Source organism: Diospyros lotus, chromosome 1, assembly GCF_014633365.1.
Source record: "Diospyros lotus cultivar Yz01 chromosome 1, ASM1463336v1, whole genome shotgun sequence".
NCBI lineage: Eukaryota > Viridiplantae > Streptophyta > Magnoliopsida > Ericales > Ebenaceae > Diospyros > Diospyros lotus.
Genome location: NC_068338.1, coordinates 48,626,499 through 48,645,583, shown reverse-complemented (window position 1 = coordinate 48,645,583; position 19,085 = coordinate 48,626,499). Strand labels below are relative to the sequence as shown.

The window sequence follows — 19,085 nt, the reverse complement described above, 5'->3', positions numbered from 1 at the left end:
AACAAACTATTCTACTCTATTACAATAATACCCTTTTATTACTCATAGGGTCATGACAATTCCCCCCTCCTTAAGAGAGTTCTTGTCCCCAAGAACTTGCCTCAAGTAGCCATTGCTCTCTATCCAATTCCAACCTTCTCTATGCGGATAATCCTCCTTTCTTTCTTTCTACTTCTAGGTCTCTTCTTCTTCATTCTTAGGTTTTCAAGATCAATTCCAAGTATGAATTGGCCCAGAATTTCAATAGAGAAAACTTCATTACCATCCAAAACAAGTAAGAAGGGCAGATCTTCAGCCATTGTTGCTGTTACTCTATCCCCATTCAACCCACAGCCATGTTTTGCTCCAGAAATATCAATAGCAGCCTCAAAATGCAGCAATGGAGGTTTGTATTCTTTCCTTGAATACTCATACCAAGGCTGTTTGTGAGCATTAACATTAGGAGATGCTGCAACTTCACTTCCAGCCAACAATTGCTCAATAATTGACACCTGGCCAAGTGTTTCAGCACTAGTAAGAGTGCTTGAGAGGCTGTCAATTGATTGAGTGTCATCCTCCAATCCCTTTTCCTCACTTTTTTCTTCCTCCTCCTCTTCCCCTTCTTCCTTAAAGTTGGACTGCTCTTGTTGCAGAATCCCAAAAACATCACCATCGAGAACTTCTTTTCCAAAGGAATCGGTGTGTTCCTTTAATTCTCCTTTTGCCCACACACCTTGTACCGAACCCCTGCAAAGTCTGCTATTGCTGCCAGCATTGTCATTATCGTCACCTTTCTTGTCCATTCCACCTAGGCCGATATACTTCTTCCACTCCGTATTGGAGGTAGGCAGTGAATCTGCTTCTTACCTCCTAAATTTCTCCTTCAACTGCTCCATTTTAAGAAACTCTTCCTTATTAAAACTTCCATGATAGTCATCAAAGTATTCAGCGGGAAAACTGTAATGATACTCCTTAGATAGTATCATTGCAAATTCTTGTAACTTCTGGCGAAACATTCGACCGACTTCCTTGCACTCTTCATCAAAACCCCTGCTGGTTCCTTTGTCCAATTGGCTGATCCCCTTCTTATGTTCCTTGTTGCTGCCAACTAAAGATGCAACCTTCTTTGGCTGCCATTGAAGCTCCATTCCAGCTGAAAATGAAGTATTCATCTGCGGCAATTGAGGCTCCAATGGTCTCATATATGCACTGCTACCCATGGCCGAATTTTCACCAACAACATACTTCAACGGCCAAGGAATGGGAGTTCTATACATGCTTCTAGTTTGCCTTTTCACTTTGACCCAAGTTAGCCAAAAATTTACAGCCAAAATCTACCTCTTGTTTCCTCTGCTCACAGCCTCAACGCAATTTAATAGCCAAGGCAATTCGAAAGAGGTTAACAGTAATTCACAGCCGAAATTTGCCTCTTGTCTCCCCTTACTTACAGCTTAGATTTTTTTATTGGAATTTCCGCTTGCAGAATACCTCTTCATTGATTCGCTGATCAATCCCTTCGCCAGAGCCATGGACAAGTCGCCTTAAGCCTTACTCGCAGCTTCCAAAGTCACCAGCGCTTCAACACTGACTTCCGTTTCTATAAACGCCTACCACAAAGCGTTCAGCTTCTACTTTTCCTCCACAATCTGAACCGAGACTCCTCTGACTTGATCTGTCTCCTCTTCTCTTAAATTGAATTGACCCACAACCGAGGCTCAAGGATCTGCTAATGGAACTGGAATTCGTGACCGAGAGTCATGGCGGACTCGTCTTCAATATTCCAACTCAAATCTACTGCAATCACGAAGGCCAAGAATTAATCCTCCATCGAGAGCCCACCTAGACTCACTGGAATGCTAGAACTCGCTGATTCCGTTGAAATTGCTGCTCGATCAATCCAAGTCTAATTCCTCCTTGCACTGGTCACCACCCAATCACCGACCAAAAGCTCCAATCGTGAATCCTCCTGGCTTGCTCGCCTTCAATTCTGGACAAGATTGGAGTCTTAGCCGTGAGCCATCAGCCTCTTGCAGTGATCGCTCTCCACACAAGATTACAGCGGATTCAAGATTGCCCAAGCTCTGTGTGCGTTTGTTGAGATTCAATTACTATCCCCACTCGCTTCCACTTCGCGCCTTCCTTTCTCGCCAGAATCAGCTCCTTTGTCTCACCCAACCGTCTTTGACGGACTCCCACACCAATCGTAATGACTGGTCGAGGATGGTAAGGCTCTGCTCACGATTGCTATGGATTCACAATTGCCTCCCGCTGACTCCTTCTTCTCACCCAATCACCGACCACAGGCTGGAGGACCACCGCCCTCCTTGAGTTCACCTTGATCGACAAGTCCTCGAGATCCAATTACAATCGCGGTAGGCTCCGATCGCACTACTGAAATGGTTCGACTCCGTCGCGGCTCTCCTTCAAATCTGAGTTGACACTCACCTGCTGCGCCTTCCAATTTTGAACTGAGGGGGCTTGCTGGCTTAGAGATTAACACCTTCCAACACCTAATCACCTTCCAGATCTCCAGAGTCGCTGGAACACCGCCCAGCCAAGTCGCCTCCAAATCACCAACGAAAATCACTTGCTCGTTGCTTCAGTCGCTGGTTATGGGCTCGATTCTCTCTGGGTTAATTCTTCTATAATGGTCAGAATCCCCTTCCAAACAAGGTGGGCAGCTTGCCTCACCCGAACGGTCAGAATTGCTTCTCGATCCAAAAATTGCAGCACCACCGTGCCTTTCGATCTAGCGGCCACACCCACAGAATTCCGAACGGAGTTCCTGATCAAAATTGCCACAGCCACACCTATAGGAAGCTTACCGATCTGGGTCGTAATGGTCTGGGCTGTCGATATCCGTCTAGCCTTAATCAGTAACGAAATTTGCTGAGGAACGATGCTCTGATACCATTTGTCACGAACCTAGGGTTCGTGATAGGTTAAAGAGGAATTGGCGAAGAAAATCAAATTGTAGGAGGGAGAAATCAGTAGTTAGAGGGAGAGATATTAAGGGAAATAGAGGGAGAAATAGAGAACAAAAAAGAGAGGAAGAAGAACGAGAGAGGAAGAATGGTAGAGGAAAGAAAATGGAATTTCAATTCAATAATTTTCAGCATACCATCCCCTCCATTTACATCAGCCTTATATAGGCATATTTGTCCCCTAACAGCCTTGCACATGCAGCCATGTGCACCTAACTAATTGCTAAAATATCTCTAATAAACTATTCTATCCTATTACAATAATACCCTTTTATTACTCATAGGGTCATGACACTCCACTTCTCATTTCATGGCACCCTACCATTTGATGGAGTTTTTTAGTGCATCTCCTCTTCATAGAAAAAGAGGTTCCTTACCAGCCTCTTCTATAGCACTTAACAGTGCATAGGAGTCTAAAACCGAAAAATTCCATACCTCACTGGTGGTCTTATGTTCCTTCTTTTACCTATCCTAGGTAACATAACATTATACCTTTCATTTCCTTGCTTACTGCCTATTCTAGATGATCCTCCTTCCCTTTCCCTTTTCTAACCTAGATTTTGATCAATGGAGCTGTCTACATCATTTTCCAGATTATCTACTTCTAAGTCCTGGTTCATGGGGCTATTTAAGACATTTTCAAGAAGTTCTACTTGCTGTTTATATTACACAGCCTTCTAGATTACCTTCCTTGACATTAGTTTTATCTAATTTTATGTCTTTCATGGTGGAATTTCTATCATAGGTAAGTTCCTTAGCTATAAAAGACATAGGCACACCTAACTCCAAACTCCACTGCTCATAACCCTTCACACCAGAGGCAACCTTCCAGCAAGCTCATGTTTGCTTGTGATTTCTTAGGGAAACTTCATCTAATAGACACAAATAACCTAGCTCCACCATGAGACAAGGTTTGGATAGGGCCCCATAGATCTTAATGGATGACCTCTAATGGGGCTATAGACGAATTCAAGGCCTTTTTGGAGAATTTAACTTTGGTAGCTTTACCAAATCCACATGATTCACTCTTTTCCACATCTGCAACTTTTCCCTCTCCTAATATCCCTTTCTTAGATACCTCCTTTTGTCCTTACTCACTATTGTGAGCCATCCTCAAATGCCATGGCCTATACTTATCATAGGCTTTTTCTTTAGTGGCAGCAACTTCTCCACACAAAGTGCAAGCTTGCATCACATAAATACCATTGTTGAGGACTGCTTTCATCACTATTAGTGATCCTTTAGCAACTTTTAGGACTCCATTATCTCCTTTATAGGAGAAACCAATTCTATCTAACTCACCTACAGAAATTAGATTTCTTTTCAAACTTGGGACATATCTTACAGATTTTAAGATTTTAGCCGATCCATCATGCAACTTTAATCTTACATCTCCAATATCCTTCATCCTATACTCTTGGTTGTTGCCTAATAACACCTTACCACCTACCAATTCTCTATAGTTCACAAAACATTTCCTATGTGGGGACATATGGAAAGAACACCCCAAATCTAGTATCCATGCTTCTCCATCAGTATTTTCAGATACTACTTGAACATTGGCATTGTCATAGTTGTACTCACATAGAGATGAGGTGATTTCAGAATTATTTTTCTCTAGGTACTCTTTCTTTCTCTTAGGGCAATTCTTCTTGATATGCCCTTCCTCATAGGAGTAATAGCATTTTATTATTCTCCTTCCATTCTTAGATTTTGAACTAGAACTACCTCTTTGCCCAGGATCATTCCTATCTGGTCTAGATCCAACCAAGAGAGCATCACTAACCGAGTTCTTATCTTCTACCTTTTGCTGCAATTCTTTTGAATTTAAAGCCCCTTCTACATCATCCAAAGACAATTTATCCCTACCATGTTTCAAGATATCTACAAAGGTCTCATATGATTTAGGTAGTGAGTGCAATAAGGCTAAGGCCTTATTCTCATCATCATTTTTAATGTCAATACAACTTATTGAAGCTGTCAATGTGATCTCATAGCTTTTGACCCTCACCCATCTTGAAAGAAAAGAACTTGGTTTTTAAGTATAACCTGGTAGAAAGAGTCTTGGTCATATAAAGGGTTTCTAACATTTTCCAAAGACCTTCTGCGGTGGTTATTTTAGACACCTCCCATAATACTTTGTCCCCTAGGCTTAATATCAGTGTATTGAATGCTTTTTTATCGATTTCTTTCTTTTGTTTATTTATTTCATTTTTTTGTTCAGTATTATAGGTTTCGGGTATTTCCTTCTTGGCCTCCAAGGCTTCTTTTAATCCTAGATTCCCTAGCAATGCCTTCATTTTCATTTTCCAAAAGCTGAAATCATTCTGGCCATCAAACTTGTCTCTGTCATACCTAGTTGCAACCATTCTTGACACAATTCTATGACAGAGAATTGAAACCAATGAAATCTTGACAAATTTTGATCCTAGGGATAAGCTCCGACACCAATTTGTTATCCTAGGGTTACTTAAATATGAATCTTTAGCCAAAAACACCCCTCTCACATACACAATCATTCACGGTTTGAATGATATCAATCAAAATAGAAAACACAAATAAATTAAAATCCAACAGTAAATACAAAATGAATAAAAACAGAAACGGAATTGAAAGAATAAGAATGCGTAAACCAAACATCCACAAGAACACCGAGATTATCCTAATTCGGATTGTCCTTTAGGACAACCCTACATCCAGCCTAAGAACCCTCCAACAGTCTTCTTTGATTCAAAGAACAATGACTAGTAGAGCTGGTTGCACCCCACGATTACAAGCCTTCTCTCAAGATTACAAAAGCTATTCTAAAATCACAGCCTTTTGTAAGGCCCAATTTTTGGCCTTATATTGAGAGGGCCCAAGGAGGGCCAGCCAGGCCCATGTAGCCATATAAAAGCCTTAGGGCTCCAGCTTCTTTCTCCCCCATCTTCTTCTCGTTCTGCCATTACAATCTCTCTCTCTCTCTCTCTCTCTCATTTTCTCTTCCAACCGATTTTGCGCAATCTAACCGTCCTATCTTAGATCCAATCACATTTTCACTGTGAAAGAAACCCCGATCTACAAGAAGATCAATTCTTTAGCTTCATCAGCCTTATATTTAGCATAAAATCGTGATATATATATATATATGAATATACTCGCAAGTTAGGTTGGCCGAGACTTTGAACTTAGATCTACAAAGATCTAGCTGTCGGATCTTGTTGGTTTTTGGGTATGTTAGTCAATAGGGTTAAGGGTGTTGAATGGTCACCTCGGATCGCCTGGAAAGCGTCGGCCGCAATGGCCAGCAGTGACTGACAGTGAGCTTTTAAAATTTGGCCAAAAATTAAAAATTAGATCTACAAAAATCTAGCCATTAGATTTAGCCCATTTTTAGATATATTAACCCCCTTGGTTAGGCGTTTCAAATGGTGGGTTCTGATCGTCCAAATCTTGGGCCAGCGATGGTCGGCGGCGGCAGTGTGGCTGGTTAGGCTATTTTATTTTTGGGGTTTTGGGCCCGTTGTGGCAGCCCATGGATCGGTCCAAATGTTGAGTGACTTGATGTTTATATTTATTTAATTTTTATGTAATTTAATGATTTTGTTATGTGACATTGGCGTGCCCCAGTCGAGAGACGTTTGAGGGAATCCTGCATCTTCCATAACACAATGAGTGGGTAAATCGTATTATGGTGGTATTTGTTGCATTCATATCTCTTGTTATTCTAGTATTCTATATATACGATTCATGATTTCATTCGTAAATTGCATACGGGGAAATTGGATCCATATTGATTGTTTTGCACATATTGACACCTGTGATTGATTACATTCCTATTAATGTGGATTGTGATTGGTGATACTTGTATGTGATATATTACATGTGGCATTGATAATACTAAATGTTAGTATGAAATGTGCGTTAAATTGAGTAACAGTTAGAACCCTGTATTGCTAACCACAGTAAGAGTTAGCCGTTGGTGCACCACATATACGTTAGGGTGTGAAATAATCCACCCTAGATGGGCGTGAGATAGTCCACCATCCATGTTTATATCCGGCATGAGATAGTCCGCCGAAGCAGATCTTGGTGGCGTAGAGATAGTCCGCACCAAGGGAAAGAAAAGTGTGAATTTTAGTTCTAAATGATTTACTCCCAATGTGCATATTTATTCATCATATCTTAATCGATATTTTACATTACTTGATTGTCATGGCATGATGATCTATATTGTTGCAATAATTCTATATTTCCCCCCATTATAATGCTTTTCACGCCTCGCTAAACCAGTGTCAGGCTTACCCCTTAATGTTTCAAATTTTGTAGGTTGGCATACATTTTGACGGTAAGAGTCATGGTATATGATTCCATTGTATATACCCTAGCCACGCTTCGATACAGCATATACACGTCATTTCACAGGGTTGTGCACGGGAAGGTCTATGTTCTTCTTATTGCGAAATGGTAACTTGTGATTCTTTTGTAAGTAAATGCTTAATTTTGGGTCGATGGCACCTTAATTTCTATATATAAATGACGATAGTATTTCTGTAAATGAATTGAATATTTATATGTGGAATATGTGTATTGCAAGCTTGCTATCCCCTATTGGAGTCTTCGACTTCTTAAGGGGTAGTGCCGGTCATGGCTGTCGGATTTTGGGTCGTGACACCTTTCCTCTCTTAAAGCTTTCTCGTGAAACAATAATATAATGTGTTAATGTTGCCTAGCCCCCCTTGCCCTATTTATAGAATATTAGGGTGATAACTCCTAGGCTATTACAAAATTGGGTATTGATATTACTAGATTACCGCCAACTTAACAGCTAATTACAAGTGAGGCCACCGCCTATCTCTACCCTCTAAAACCGCATAATAACTTGTGCAAAGACACTGCTATCACTGTCATTAATACTCTAGACAAACTCTAACAGCAGGCTTGAAATCTTCAAAATTCAAAGTTGGTGTAATAGTAACCTTCTCCAACTTCACAACGTCTTTTGCTTCCTAATCCAGTGTAGGTAGTTCGTCAGCTTCTTACAGACTAGACGTCTTAGGTAGGATTTAAGCTCTTGCTAGAATCAGTTCCGCAATAGATTTTAAATAAAGATCCACTGGTATACTAACTTGAAACTTGTTTGGAATCAAATCCAGTAAGTCATCCAGTTTTTTATTGAATTCTTCCTTAAATATTTTCTCCAGCAATTGCATTCTCTCAAGAGTTCCTTCGGCCATCATTTCCTCAGTTAAATTCTTCTGACTTCACTCTAAACACCAATTGGAACTGCTTCCAATAATTGGTAATTGCCTCTGTTACTGCTTCCAAAAATCGTCTTGTACTACTCACCTTCAAAATTTGATCGGAAACACCTAGATCTAGCCAAGAATCAGACTACTCTGATACCAAATGTCAGGGCCCTAGTCTTAATTAAGGTTCTCTTTGAAGATAGAGTTGGAAGAGAGGGAAAAATAGACAGAAATGAGGGGAGAAACAGACAAAATAATAGAAGAAAGCAGAGAAATGAGGGAAAAACTATAATTCTGATATATATTCTTTAATTCTGATGATTCCAAGTGTCAAGAAGACTAAAAAAATAGATCTTATTAATCTCAATGAAATGCCAAGACATATATACACATACGCCTATTCTGAATAGGCAAGATCCTAAGGCTAATTAGGAAGGATTCTTAATTAATAATTGCATAATCTAGCTTAGGAAATATTTACAGAAAGAAAACAAATCATACAGCTACTAATACAATCAAATCAGTTTAGAATACAAAGAATATATGATACAAACACTTTTGGGAAACCAATCATAATTCGGAAATCTCCATATTAGGAAAGCATAGAACTTCTGGCCTTCTAACACTCCCCCTCAAGATGGAGTGTGTATATCATGCATGCCCATCTTGCTCAAGAACCTGTGATATACATTACCCAGGAGACCCTTAGTCAAGATATCTGCCAACTATTCTCCTGTAGGAACAAAGGGTGTGCAGATCAACCCACTCTCTAGTTTTTCTTTAATAAAGTGTCTATCAACCTCAACATGCTTAGTCCTATCATGTTGGACTGGGTTGTGAGCAATGTTGATGGATGATTTATTGTCATAATAAAGCCTCATTGGAGCTGACCAACTCACCTTTAAGTCCTCCAACAGAATTTTCATCCACAATAACTCATAAATACCTAGAGCCATGGATCTAAATTCAACTTCAGCACTTGACCTATCCACTACATTCTGTTTTTTACTTCTCCAAGTGACAAGATTTCTACCAAGAAAAATGCAATAACCCGAAGTAGATCTCTTGTCAACAATAGAGCCAGCATAATTTGCATCTGTATATGCTTCCAAAGTCAATTCTCCTCCCTTTTTAAACAAAATGCCCTTATCATGAGTCCCTTTAAGATAGTAAATAATCCTATGCACTGCTTTTAGATGACTCTTATTAGGACAATGCATTAATTGGCTACCACACTTACCGCATACGCAATGTTTGGTTGAGAGTGAAATAAATAAATAAGTCTTCCTACCAACCTTTGATAGGATTCCTTATCTATTGTACCTTTTTTCGAATCAGCACCAAGTCTATGATTTGGCTCAATAGGTGTATCAACAGTCCTGCCACCAAGCATACCAACATCTGTCAAAAGATCTAGCACATATTTATGTTGAGAAATAAATATTCCTTCCTTAGATCGAGCAACTTCGATACCTAGAAAATATTTTAATTTCCCCAACTTTTTTATCTCAAATTCTTTAATCAAACACACTTTCAAGAGCTCCATTCCTTCTTTATCATCCCCGGTAACAATAATATCGTCAACATAGACTAGCAAGGCAGTAAGTTTCTACTTTTTTGAATAATGTATAAAGAGAGTGTGATCGGCTTGGCTCTGCTTGTACCCTAAACCAATCATAACCCGTGCAAACCACCCAAACCAAGCTCTTGGTGACTGTTTCAGTCCATAGAGAGCATTTTTTAAACGGCACACTACATTTTCTCCTTGAGTTTGAACTCCAAAACCAGGAGGCACTTCCATATAAATCTCTTCTTCTAAGTCCCCATGCAAAAAGGCATTTTTTTACATCAAATTGTAGAAGAGGCCCGTCAAAGTTAGTTGCTAATGATAGTAAAACTCTCAATGTGTTCATCTTTGCTACCGAGACAAAAGTTTCAAGATAATCCACCCCATATGTTTGAGTATACCCTTTAGCTACTAGCCGAGCTTTATACCTTGTTAGAGATCCATCAGATTTATATTTCACTGTAAAAACCCATCCACACCCCACTGGCTTCTTCCCTTTTGGTAACTTAGTTAACTCCCAAGTCTAATTTTTTTCAAGAGCTACCATCTCAACTTTCATGGCATCCTTCCAATTTTTATTGCTTAATGCTTCAGATAAGGTTTTTAGAATGGGGATAGAATGTAGGTTTGTCAGAAAAGCTTTATGAGCTGGAGATAAGTGGGAGTAAGTCAAGAATAGGTGCAAGAGATGCCTAGTACAGGTTCGAGTTCCCTTCCTTAGGGAAATTGGAATGTCAAGATCATCAAAATTAGGTTTAGATTCTTAATGGGTAGAGGAATTTGGTTCTGATGTGTTAGAATCAGGGTAACACATAGGCTAGGGTTTTGAATCAGGGCTCGGATGAGAATCTAAACTTAGTGCGAGTAATTCAGCATGCTTAGGTTCAGGATTTGAGACTTTTCTCCTTGAATAGACCTTTAGTGGACTAGTATAAACTTGTTCCCCATGCATCATATTTACAGAATCCTGTGGGATATTCTTGAGATGACAAGAAGAAGAAGGAGCAAATGAAGAAGGTAGAGTAGGAAAGAACAATTCCCTATCACTATCTTCCAAGAATGCAGTCTCCCCCTGAGGATAGGACTTGTTGAAATATGAACTTTCCTCCACAAAAGTCACATCGGCTGAGACAAAGAACCGTTTTGATGGAGGATGGAAACACTTGTACCCCCTTTTGAGTGGAAGAATACCCAACAAAAACACATTTCAAAGCTCTCGGATCCAATTTACCTCTATTAGGTAAATGGTTATGAACAAAGGCCAGACATCCAAACACTTTAGGATAAAGACCATGCGAGGGACTAAAGTCAGGAAAAAACTCAGAAAGCAACTGAATGGGGCTATGTGAGTCAAGACTTTTAGATGGCAACCGATTAATGAGAAAGGTTGATGTTAAGGCAGCTTCTCCCCAATAGTTTTTAGGAACATTATTATGAAACAGCAAGGCTCTTGTAACAGTAAGCAAATGGCAATTTTTTCTCTCAACTACCCCATTTTGCTGAGGAGTGTAGACACAAGAAGACTCATGGATTATCCCCTTTAATTTGAAAAAATTGGACAACGTTAGATTGAAGAAGTCTTTGGCATTATCTGTCTAAACTCTTTTAATCTCAACCCCAAACTGATTTTTAATCATAGTGCGGAAGTTTTGAAAGATAGTGCATACTTCTGATTTAGCTTTTAGTAGATATAACCACACCACTCGTGTGCAATCATCTATAAAAAGCACAAACCATTGTGCACCTGTGAGATTAGAAACGAGAGAAGGACCTCATATATCACTATGAATGAGAGCAAAAGGAGAAGAACTTCTATTATTATTGAAGGGAAAAGAAGCTCTCTTATGTTTAGCAAATTGACAAACATCACACTGAAATTCTCTAATATCTAATCCCTCGAACAAAGAGGGAAACATAAATTGAAGAACACTAAAGGATGGATGGCTGAGGCGAAAATGATGAAGCCAAAGCACATCCTTATTGGATTTCACTAAGAATGATGCAGGAGAAACCCTTTTAGTAATCTGTTCACTAAGACTTTCAAGATGATAAAGCCCCTCCTTCACTTTAGTATGCCCAATCACCTTCCTCAAGTCCTTTTCCTGAAACTCACAGAAGGTAAGGTAGAAGATAACACGACAATTAGCATCATGGGTCAATTTTTTAATGGAAACAAGGTTGGTGAACAATTTAGGCACATGGAGAACATCTTTCAGGGTTAGGTTTTCATTTATCAGGACATCTCCTTGTCCAGCCACTGTTGCTAAAGACCCATCTACTAGAATGATTTTCTTTGTACTAGGACAGAGTTTATAGGACAAGAATTCATGAGAAAAAGGAGTCATATGGTCTGTGGCACCGGAGTCAAGGATCCAAGTAGTTTTAAGGCTTAAATCTGAAGCATGAAAAGCAATAGAAGTGGAAGTTATACCTGTGAAGGCTAGATTAGAGTTCCTACTGCACTTGTTGTCCCTGATTCTTTTTCAAGCAGTCCTAGCAGATTCCTCAGCCTCTCAATTTCCTCCTGCTCTAGCTCCATCAACCCAGTCTGTTCGAAACTTTTTGTCTCAATAATCTATTGATTATTGGCAATGTAAGCCTGCCCCTTTGATGGACCTCCTTTAGTTGGTTTCCCATGTAATTTCCAGCACTTCTCAATCGTATGCCAAGGCTTTTGACAATAGGTACACCACAAATCATCCTTGTTTGTGGTCTTGAATGGCTCCATAGCCTTCCTATCTCCTCTTGGCAGCCTCTGTTGACCACACCCTTTCAAACTAAGCAGGGCTGAATTTTCCATATGACCAGTCTCCAACATCACCCCTCTTCTGCTCATACTATCGATATTGCCTCATTTAATGAAGGCAGTTCCATTTTGCCAAGAATTTACACTCAGACTGCATCATATTCTGCATTTAATCCTGCTAGAAAGTCGTAGGTTCTCTCTTTCTCTACTGAATTCTTGAAAACAACAGCATCCTCACTACATATCATTTGGATGCACTGATAGTGATCCAGCTCCTGCCACAAGGTCTGCAGCAAATTAGCATACTCGATTATAGACTGAGTTCCCTGCTTAGTAGCTGCAACCTTGGTCTGAATCTCATAAATCTATGCAGCATCATTCACCTTTGAATATGTGGTCTTCATGACTTCCCAGATTTCTCTAGCAGTTTTGTAGAACATCACAGTGTCACTAATTTCTGGAACCATAGAGTTCCAAAGCCAGGACATCACGAGTGAATCTTCTTCATCCCATGCAGCGTGTGTAGGATCCGTCTCCTTGGGATCGATTCACTCTAAGTGGCTCAACTTTCCCTTACCTTTCAGGAAAGTCCTAATCAATTGAGACCACTTAAGATAATTTTTTCCATTCAGCCTGTAGGCTGCTTGGATATTTTGTAACTCCCCACCTGAAGTTAGGCCACTGCCAGAACTGCCCGTGAAAGGAACCTCAGTCGTGCTGCCGGATTCCACGGAGTCGGTCATGGTTCCTAGGTTGGGGAAGAAAAAGAAAGGTGAATGGAAATATGGCAATAATAGCTAGAAGCAGTCAAAGTGAAAGGGTGAAGAATGACACTGAAGGCCAGAGAGTGGGCTGAAATTGGAACACGGAAAAAGAAAAACACTCGAGGCCAGAAATCAGAGGGCAATCTGAAATGGCTCTGATACCATGTCAAAAAGACTGAAAAAACAGATCTTATTAATCTCAATGAAATGCCAAGACATATATACACATATGCCTATCCTGAATAGGCAAGATCCTAAGGCTAATTAAGAAGGATTCTTAATTAATAGTTGCATAATCTATATGATACAAACACTTTTAGGAAACCAATCATAATTCAGAAATCTCTATATTAGGAAAGCATAGAACTTCTGGCCTTCTAACACCAGGAACTGTGCATAGCCTTATATATAAAGCTATCTGGCAATTACTTAGTAGCAGTTACCACTACTTCCCCATTACTCCATAATTGTAAATTAATTGTAAATAATACCAAAATACTCCTAAAACATACTTGTAAATAACAACAAAATAAATATATAACAGCATAACTGCCTAATTCACTTGGGGTCGTGACGAGGAGTAGGAAAGATTATCATTTGGTACTTGAGTTGTGGTAATATGTTGTTGTGCTTCCAAATTGATTCTTGCAACTGGATGGATTTTAGATAGTTCCCAGGTTTTATCTACCCACCTCTTATGCCAAAAAGTTTAGTCCATATAACAGGTTCAGTGAAGCCATGATGGGGCATGAACATATTAAAGATGTGTGTGCCAGACGTGACTAAAGTGCTAGGAAACCAATTACAGTAACTTCCAACATTCAACAGTTAACAATTAAGTACACACAAAAATGGCATTTTGGTACACACGAAGAAGAAGATGAAGAAAAGTAGTGGCTAACTTCCACCATTCATAAGTACACCCCAGAAATGATATTTTGGTATTATGAGTTCATGTATCTTCCACTTTAAGGCAAACAGATAGGTGAGCCAGTTCATGTTAAAATTTAAAATGGATAGGCTGCAGCAAATAATAACTCTGAGAACAATTCTTAAAATAAGTTCAGCACAAAAACAAATAAAAAAAATGAGAAAGGAGAAGAGTGAAGATGAATGCATACCTGACATTCAGGTTGTCCTATTCTTTCTGGATATTCACCCTTCATCCTTGCAGTGGCAATAGCCTGGAATTCAGAGAAAAAAAAAATGGTTGAACCACTAATTAAGAAAAGTTGTATGAACTTACCAAATGGATCTTGAAGGCAGATGAGACTTAAAGAAATGAAAAGTACTGAAGGGGGGGAAAAATGAACCATCTCCAAGTAATTAGGATAAGCTTTTGGTGAGTTGCTTTCATCAAAGGAGAGATCCCTATTCCCTTCCCCCAAGGCCCTGCAGGTTCTCTCAAAATACTCTTAACCTCTATTCCTTGTCTGATTTCATTGGTCTAAGTACTATGAAACATACTAAATTAGATGTTTAAACTTATTTTCAAAATAAGTTTAATTTTAATGAAAAAATTAAAATATTATAATCAAAAAGTCAACAATGTATAATTGATATCCTCCTCTTCCTACTACAAACCCATTACCAACTGTCATGCAATTGAAATCCCCCCTCACAGCCACTTCCATTATCACCTACCACCTCTAACACACACCGTCATGAACAGCCCAACTCCTATCTTATCTGTCTCTTCGTGCATTTTGATTTTGAAACCCTGCCCACACAACCCCCCACCCCCCAGGAAAGAAACGAACCTCAATGCCTCTACAACTTATTAATTATTGAGCCCAACACTACCACTGAGGCCTAGTCAATGATCCAATTATTTCGTGCATTTATATGTAGATTATATACATATATACGGTGTTTTTTATTACAGATTGCAGCGTGATGTGGTATGAGAAATGCAGTAAAAGAAAGAAAAGAAAATCATACACCAGTAGTACGAGAGAACATAGCAGCAATAGAATGTAACAATCACAAGAGGACGTACACAAAAGTCGAAAGATAACAGACCCATTTGGTAGAGCTTTTCAATTTTTAGTTTTTAATTTCTGTTTTCAGAACTTTGGAAATGAAAATAAAAAATGTTGTTTGGTTGTCTGTTTTTGTTTTTTGAAAAAGTCAAAACATTTTTGGATTAAAAAAAAAAACACCCCCAAAGGGTGTTGTAATTTTCCCACTTCATTTCCTTTCCCCTACCCGCACCCGCACCTAACATATTTGTTTCAGCTCCCCCAGCCTTGCACCATTCCTTTAACCTGTCTCCCTCCCTCTCCATGGTAAATGAACCCCCTACAGCCAACAACCATCTCCCCTTTATTCTTCTTTCTTTCTTCTTTTTTCTCTGGCCACACCAGATCTGGATGGCAAACCCAAATCTAGTATATGTTCTTTGCAAAGTTCGTCTACGGTTCGTGAAATCAAATTCTGATTTCGGTTTCTTTATAAACCCATATCTGATATGGGTGTGCAGTGAACCCATAACTGATATGGGTGTGCAGTGAACCCATATGGATCTGCGTTTGCCACCAAGGTGCAGATCTAGGTTGGTGAACCCGTTTTATATGTCAAAGGACCAGATTTCTGTAAATATTTTTAAGAACCAGATTTCAGTAGATTTGATAAATCATGAATATCACCTTGCAACCATATGTGCGTCAACAATTCAATTAATTTAAGAACTTGCACCATAATAAAGGTAATGCTACAAAATATAAACATCTAAGAACCTGGTTGATAGTGTGATAAACTACGTAACTGTATAATAACAGACATCCTTAAGGTAGTCCATTCTGGATGCGACTCTTACCAGTTTCCTATTAGGAGGATGGTTAAATCGGCAAGTTGCCCCAAATCTGCAAAGGCCTGTCCTGATATAATAAGAACAGTCTGGTTCTCCTTCACGCACAGGATAAGTTCCAGAATCCATTCTTTCACTAGGCCTTAAGCTCAATTGCCACAATGTATCTGAAATATTAATAAGGTCGCCAGTTTAAGCATGTGAGCAAAATAATTCAAGTACCAAGCTTTCACTTTCTATAAGAACAAAGGAAAATGCCAGTCAAACAACTAAAATCATGAAGCAAAATCTAAACAGTAATAGGTCAATACCCACAAAAACACATATTCCAGAGAACATGACATAAAACAGGGAAGAAAGAAAGTCCACGCATATGAATGGGGTCACCGTTCATATTTCTTGAAGCATAATGACCACCATCTTCTCTGAAGCTCCAAAATTACCAAGGCCACATCATTGTTATCCATCCTGCGTGTGTGGCTCTATGCAAAATTTTGTGAGGCAAAAAAATAATAATAATAAAAATAAGGGAATAACAAAAATTTACCCGCTTGAAATAAATCTATAAATTTGAAACAGAACAGTCGGTCACCAGAGGAAATCTAATCGAATGCTTATGCTATTGCGTGGATGCGATGCAATAACCGAAGTGGTAAATAAAAAAAGAACAAACAGAACCCAAGATTCAAAAGCATCAATAATTTTAACCTTTAAGGTAAACTGCTAAGAGCATTGGAACAAAAGGAGAAGGAATGCAAATTCAGTCACTAATATCACAATTTAGTCCACGGAATCCAAGCGCGATCAGATCCACGAGTGATCGAACGAAACCTAAATTTCACCATAACAATTCAAAGCTAGAAAAGCTCCTAACGAATTCAAACAAAATTCCAGTCGGTGACTCCCACATTAGGAGAAGAAGACAAAAACAAATAGTTCAATAGAATAATAATAATATCGAAAAAGGAGAGCCAAAAAGCGACCTTCATCCAAGGAAGACGGTCCCTGGACAACACTCGGTCGGGCCATCGGAATTCCAGCTTCGAATTCCATCAGGGGAACGCACCTCCATAGAGCGATTAATCTCACCACTGTGACTCCGCCATCGCCGCCGCCGGCGGAATCCCCTGCCTCTGCCTCTGCCGCCGCTGCTGACGTCCCTCCGGTTCTCTGTCGTCGGCGGCGGCGATCAAATCCTCCCGAGACGCAACAAAACAAAGACAGTTATCAACAAATACAAACCGACGCGAACTTTTAGAGAGAGAAAGAGAGAGAAAGCAGGAGCAGTGAAAGGTGGAAGGCACTCAAAGCAGCGTTCTCTCCTCTCCACAAACAGAAGAGAGAGAGAGAGAGAGAGAGAGAGAGAGAGAAAAAATGAATGAGAAAATGAATGAGAGAGAGAGAGAAAGAGAGAGAGAGGGAGAGAACGAAAATCAACCAACCATCCCACCCACGTAAGCCTTCCCTAAATGAAACAAGTCCATCTGTACGCTCACTCGCGGCGGGTATGGAACTCGACTCCACTCGCGCTGTAGGCCCAACACGTTGCCCCTTTCAGTCCTTAATGCGATTTATAATAATCCTAGTCCATGGTTCATAGGTTTGACCCCCAAATCCAATTTTTATCTTTAATTAATCCCAACAAATTCTATAATAATAATAATAATCTTATTAAGGCTTAACTAAGAAGAATCTCGTGGCTTTCCCCACCCACTTTTCCTCCCCACTTTGTCCTCTTTTGCTAATTGCATGTCCTTTTAGCCAAGATATTCTAAAATTAATATATTATTTTTTATTATTATTCTAATTGAATCATTTTTATTCAAAAAGTGTCCTTACAAAGCATGTGATATCTGACATTTTAAATTGCACGTCACCTGGAATACATGGTAGTAGTCGACTTTTTTTTTTTTTTTTCCTTTCCTAAATTAATATAATTAAATAGATTTAATTTAAATATTTTTCAATTTAATTTCATTAAGTTAAATAATTGAAAATAAGACCCAACTCAAATAAATAATATAAAAGTCTTATTGTTTATTAATATTTTAGCATTTCACAAGTTTTAATTATAAAATTGTCACATCCGACTATAATAGATTAAATTGGTCCTATTTTACCTTATAACTGAGTTAATTTGAATCCATAATTAATTAAAATTTATATTTATATTAAACTCAAGCTTACTTAACCAACAGTAACGAGCAGGAGCAGAGACCTATTTCAACCAACTTTTCTGTTATTTTTAGTTATCTTTAGTGACAATATATGATCTTATATATGTTAAATAAATAAACGTAAAATTATTATTAAAGATAATTGATTTAAGGAAGCAAAGACTGCCTTACAAAAAAAATTTAAAATATATTATTCTAATTTCTTTAAAGAATAATAATAATAGAAATAATAATAGTTGATATAATCTTAGAAATAATGGTTTCTAATCGGAATTTCCAGATTTGTCCCTTTCATTTTTTGTTAAGCTTAACCCGGAAGTAACACTTGTTTATGACTAAATAACGCTTGGGACCCTTGCCAATAATAATAATAATAGAGCTTGGGACTCGTTCTTATTAATTACTGATATAACGTTCATATCGCAACGTATTAATTTAAGAGTTTGTTACGGAAGAAAAATCCAAATCTAGTTCTCTTCATTGAAAGCACTTTACCTTGGATTGGATGCAAACGTTCAATTCTATGTTTCCAATTTTTGTCAATGTTCGATTTTCAAAAATTCATATTGCACGTGTGTCTTATCGCGGATGTTAAGTTAATTATTATTATTATGATAAAAAGCAATACCCCACTGTTAAAAATCTTAAACATAATAATAATATTATTCAATTTGCGATGAATTATTTGTAATAAAAGATAATATCCAGCACGATCAGTTCAGTTACGCCATGGACTACTTAGTCTAAGTTAACGAGTTAACTTAATTAACATCTATATATTAAGTGTAGCCCATTTTAACTAATATACTAATAATATATGTAAATGAAGAG

At 38.6% G+C, this 19,085-nt stretch overlaps 1 protein-coding gene across 6 annotated transcripts in view; it reads right to left on the bottom strand.

Moving 5' to 3' along the window:
• Positions 1–17,461, bottom strand: part of LOC127790271 (zinc finger CCCH domain-containing protein ZFN-like) — a 36,821-nt gene extending 19,360 nt beyond the window's left edge. The window contains exons 1-4 of one of the 6 annotated variants that reach the window (XM_052319682.1): positions 17,061–17,461; positions 16,389–16,559; positions 16,087–16,244; positions 14,390–14,452 (exon numbers count right to left, since the gene is read on the bottom strand). In XM_052319682.1, the coding sequence (XP_052175642.1) occupies positions 14,390–14,452; positions 16,087–16,244; positions 16,389–16,416 (249 nt within the window). In that variant the 5' untranslated portion in view covers positions 16,417–16,559; positions 17,061–17,461. The remainder of the gene's footprint in view (positions 1–14,389; positions 14,453–16,086; positions 16,245–16,388; positions 16,560–17,060) is intronic. The other 5 variants (XM_052319698.1, XM_052319675.1, XM_052319690.1 and 2 more) reach the window with 5 other exon arrangements.
• Between the last annotated feature and the right edge of the window lie 1,624 nt (positions 17,462–19,085).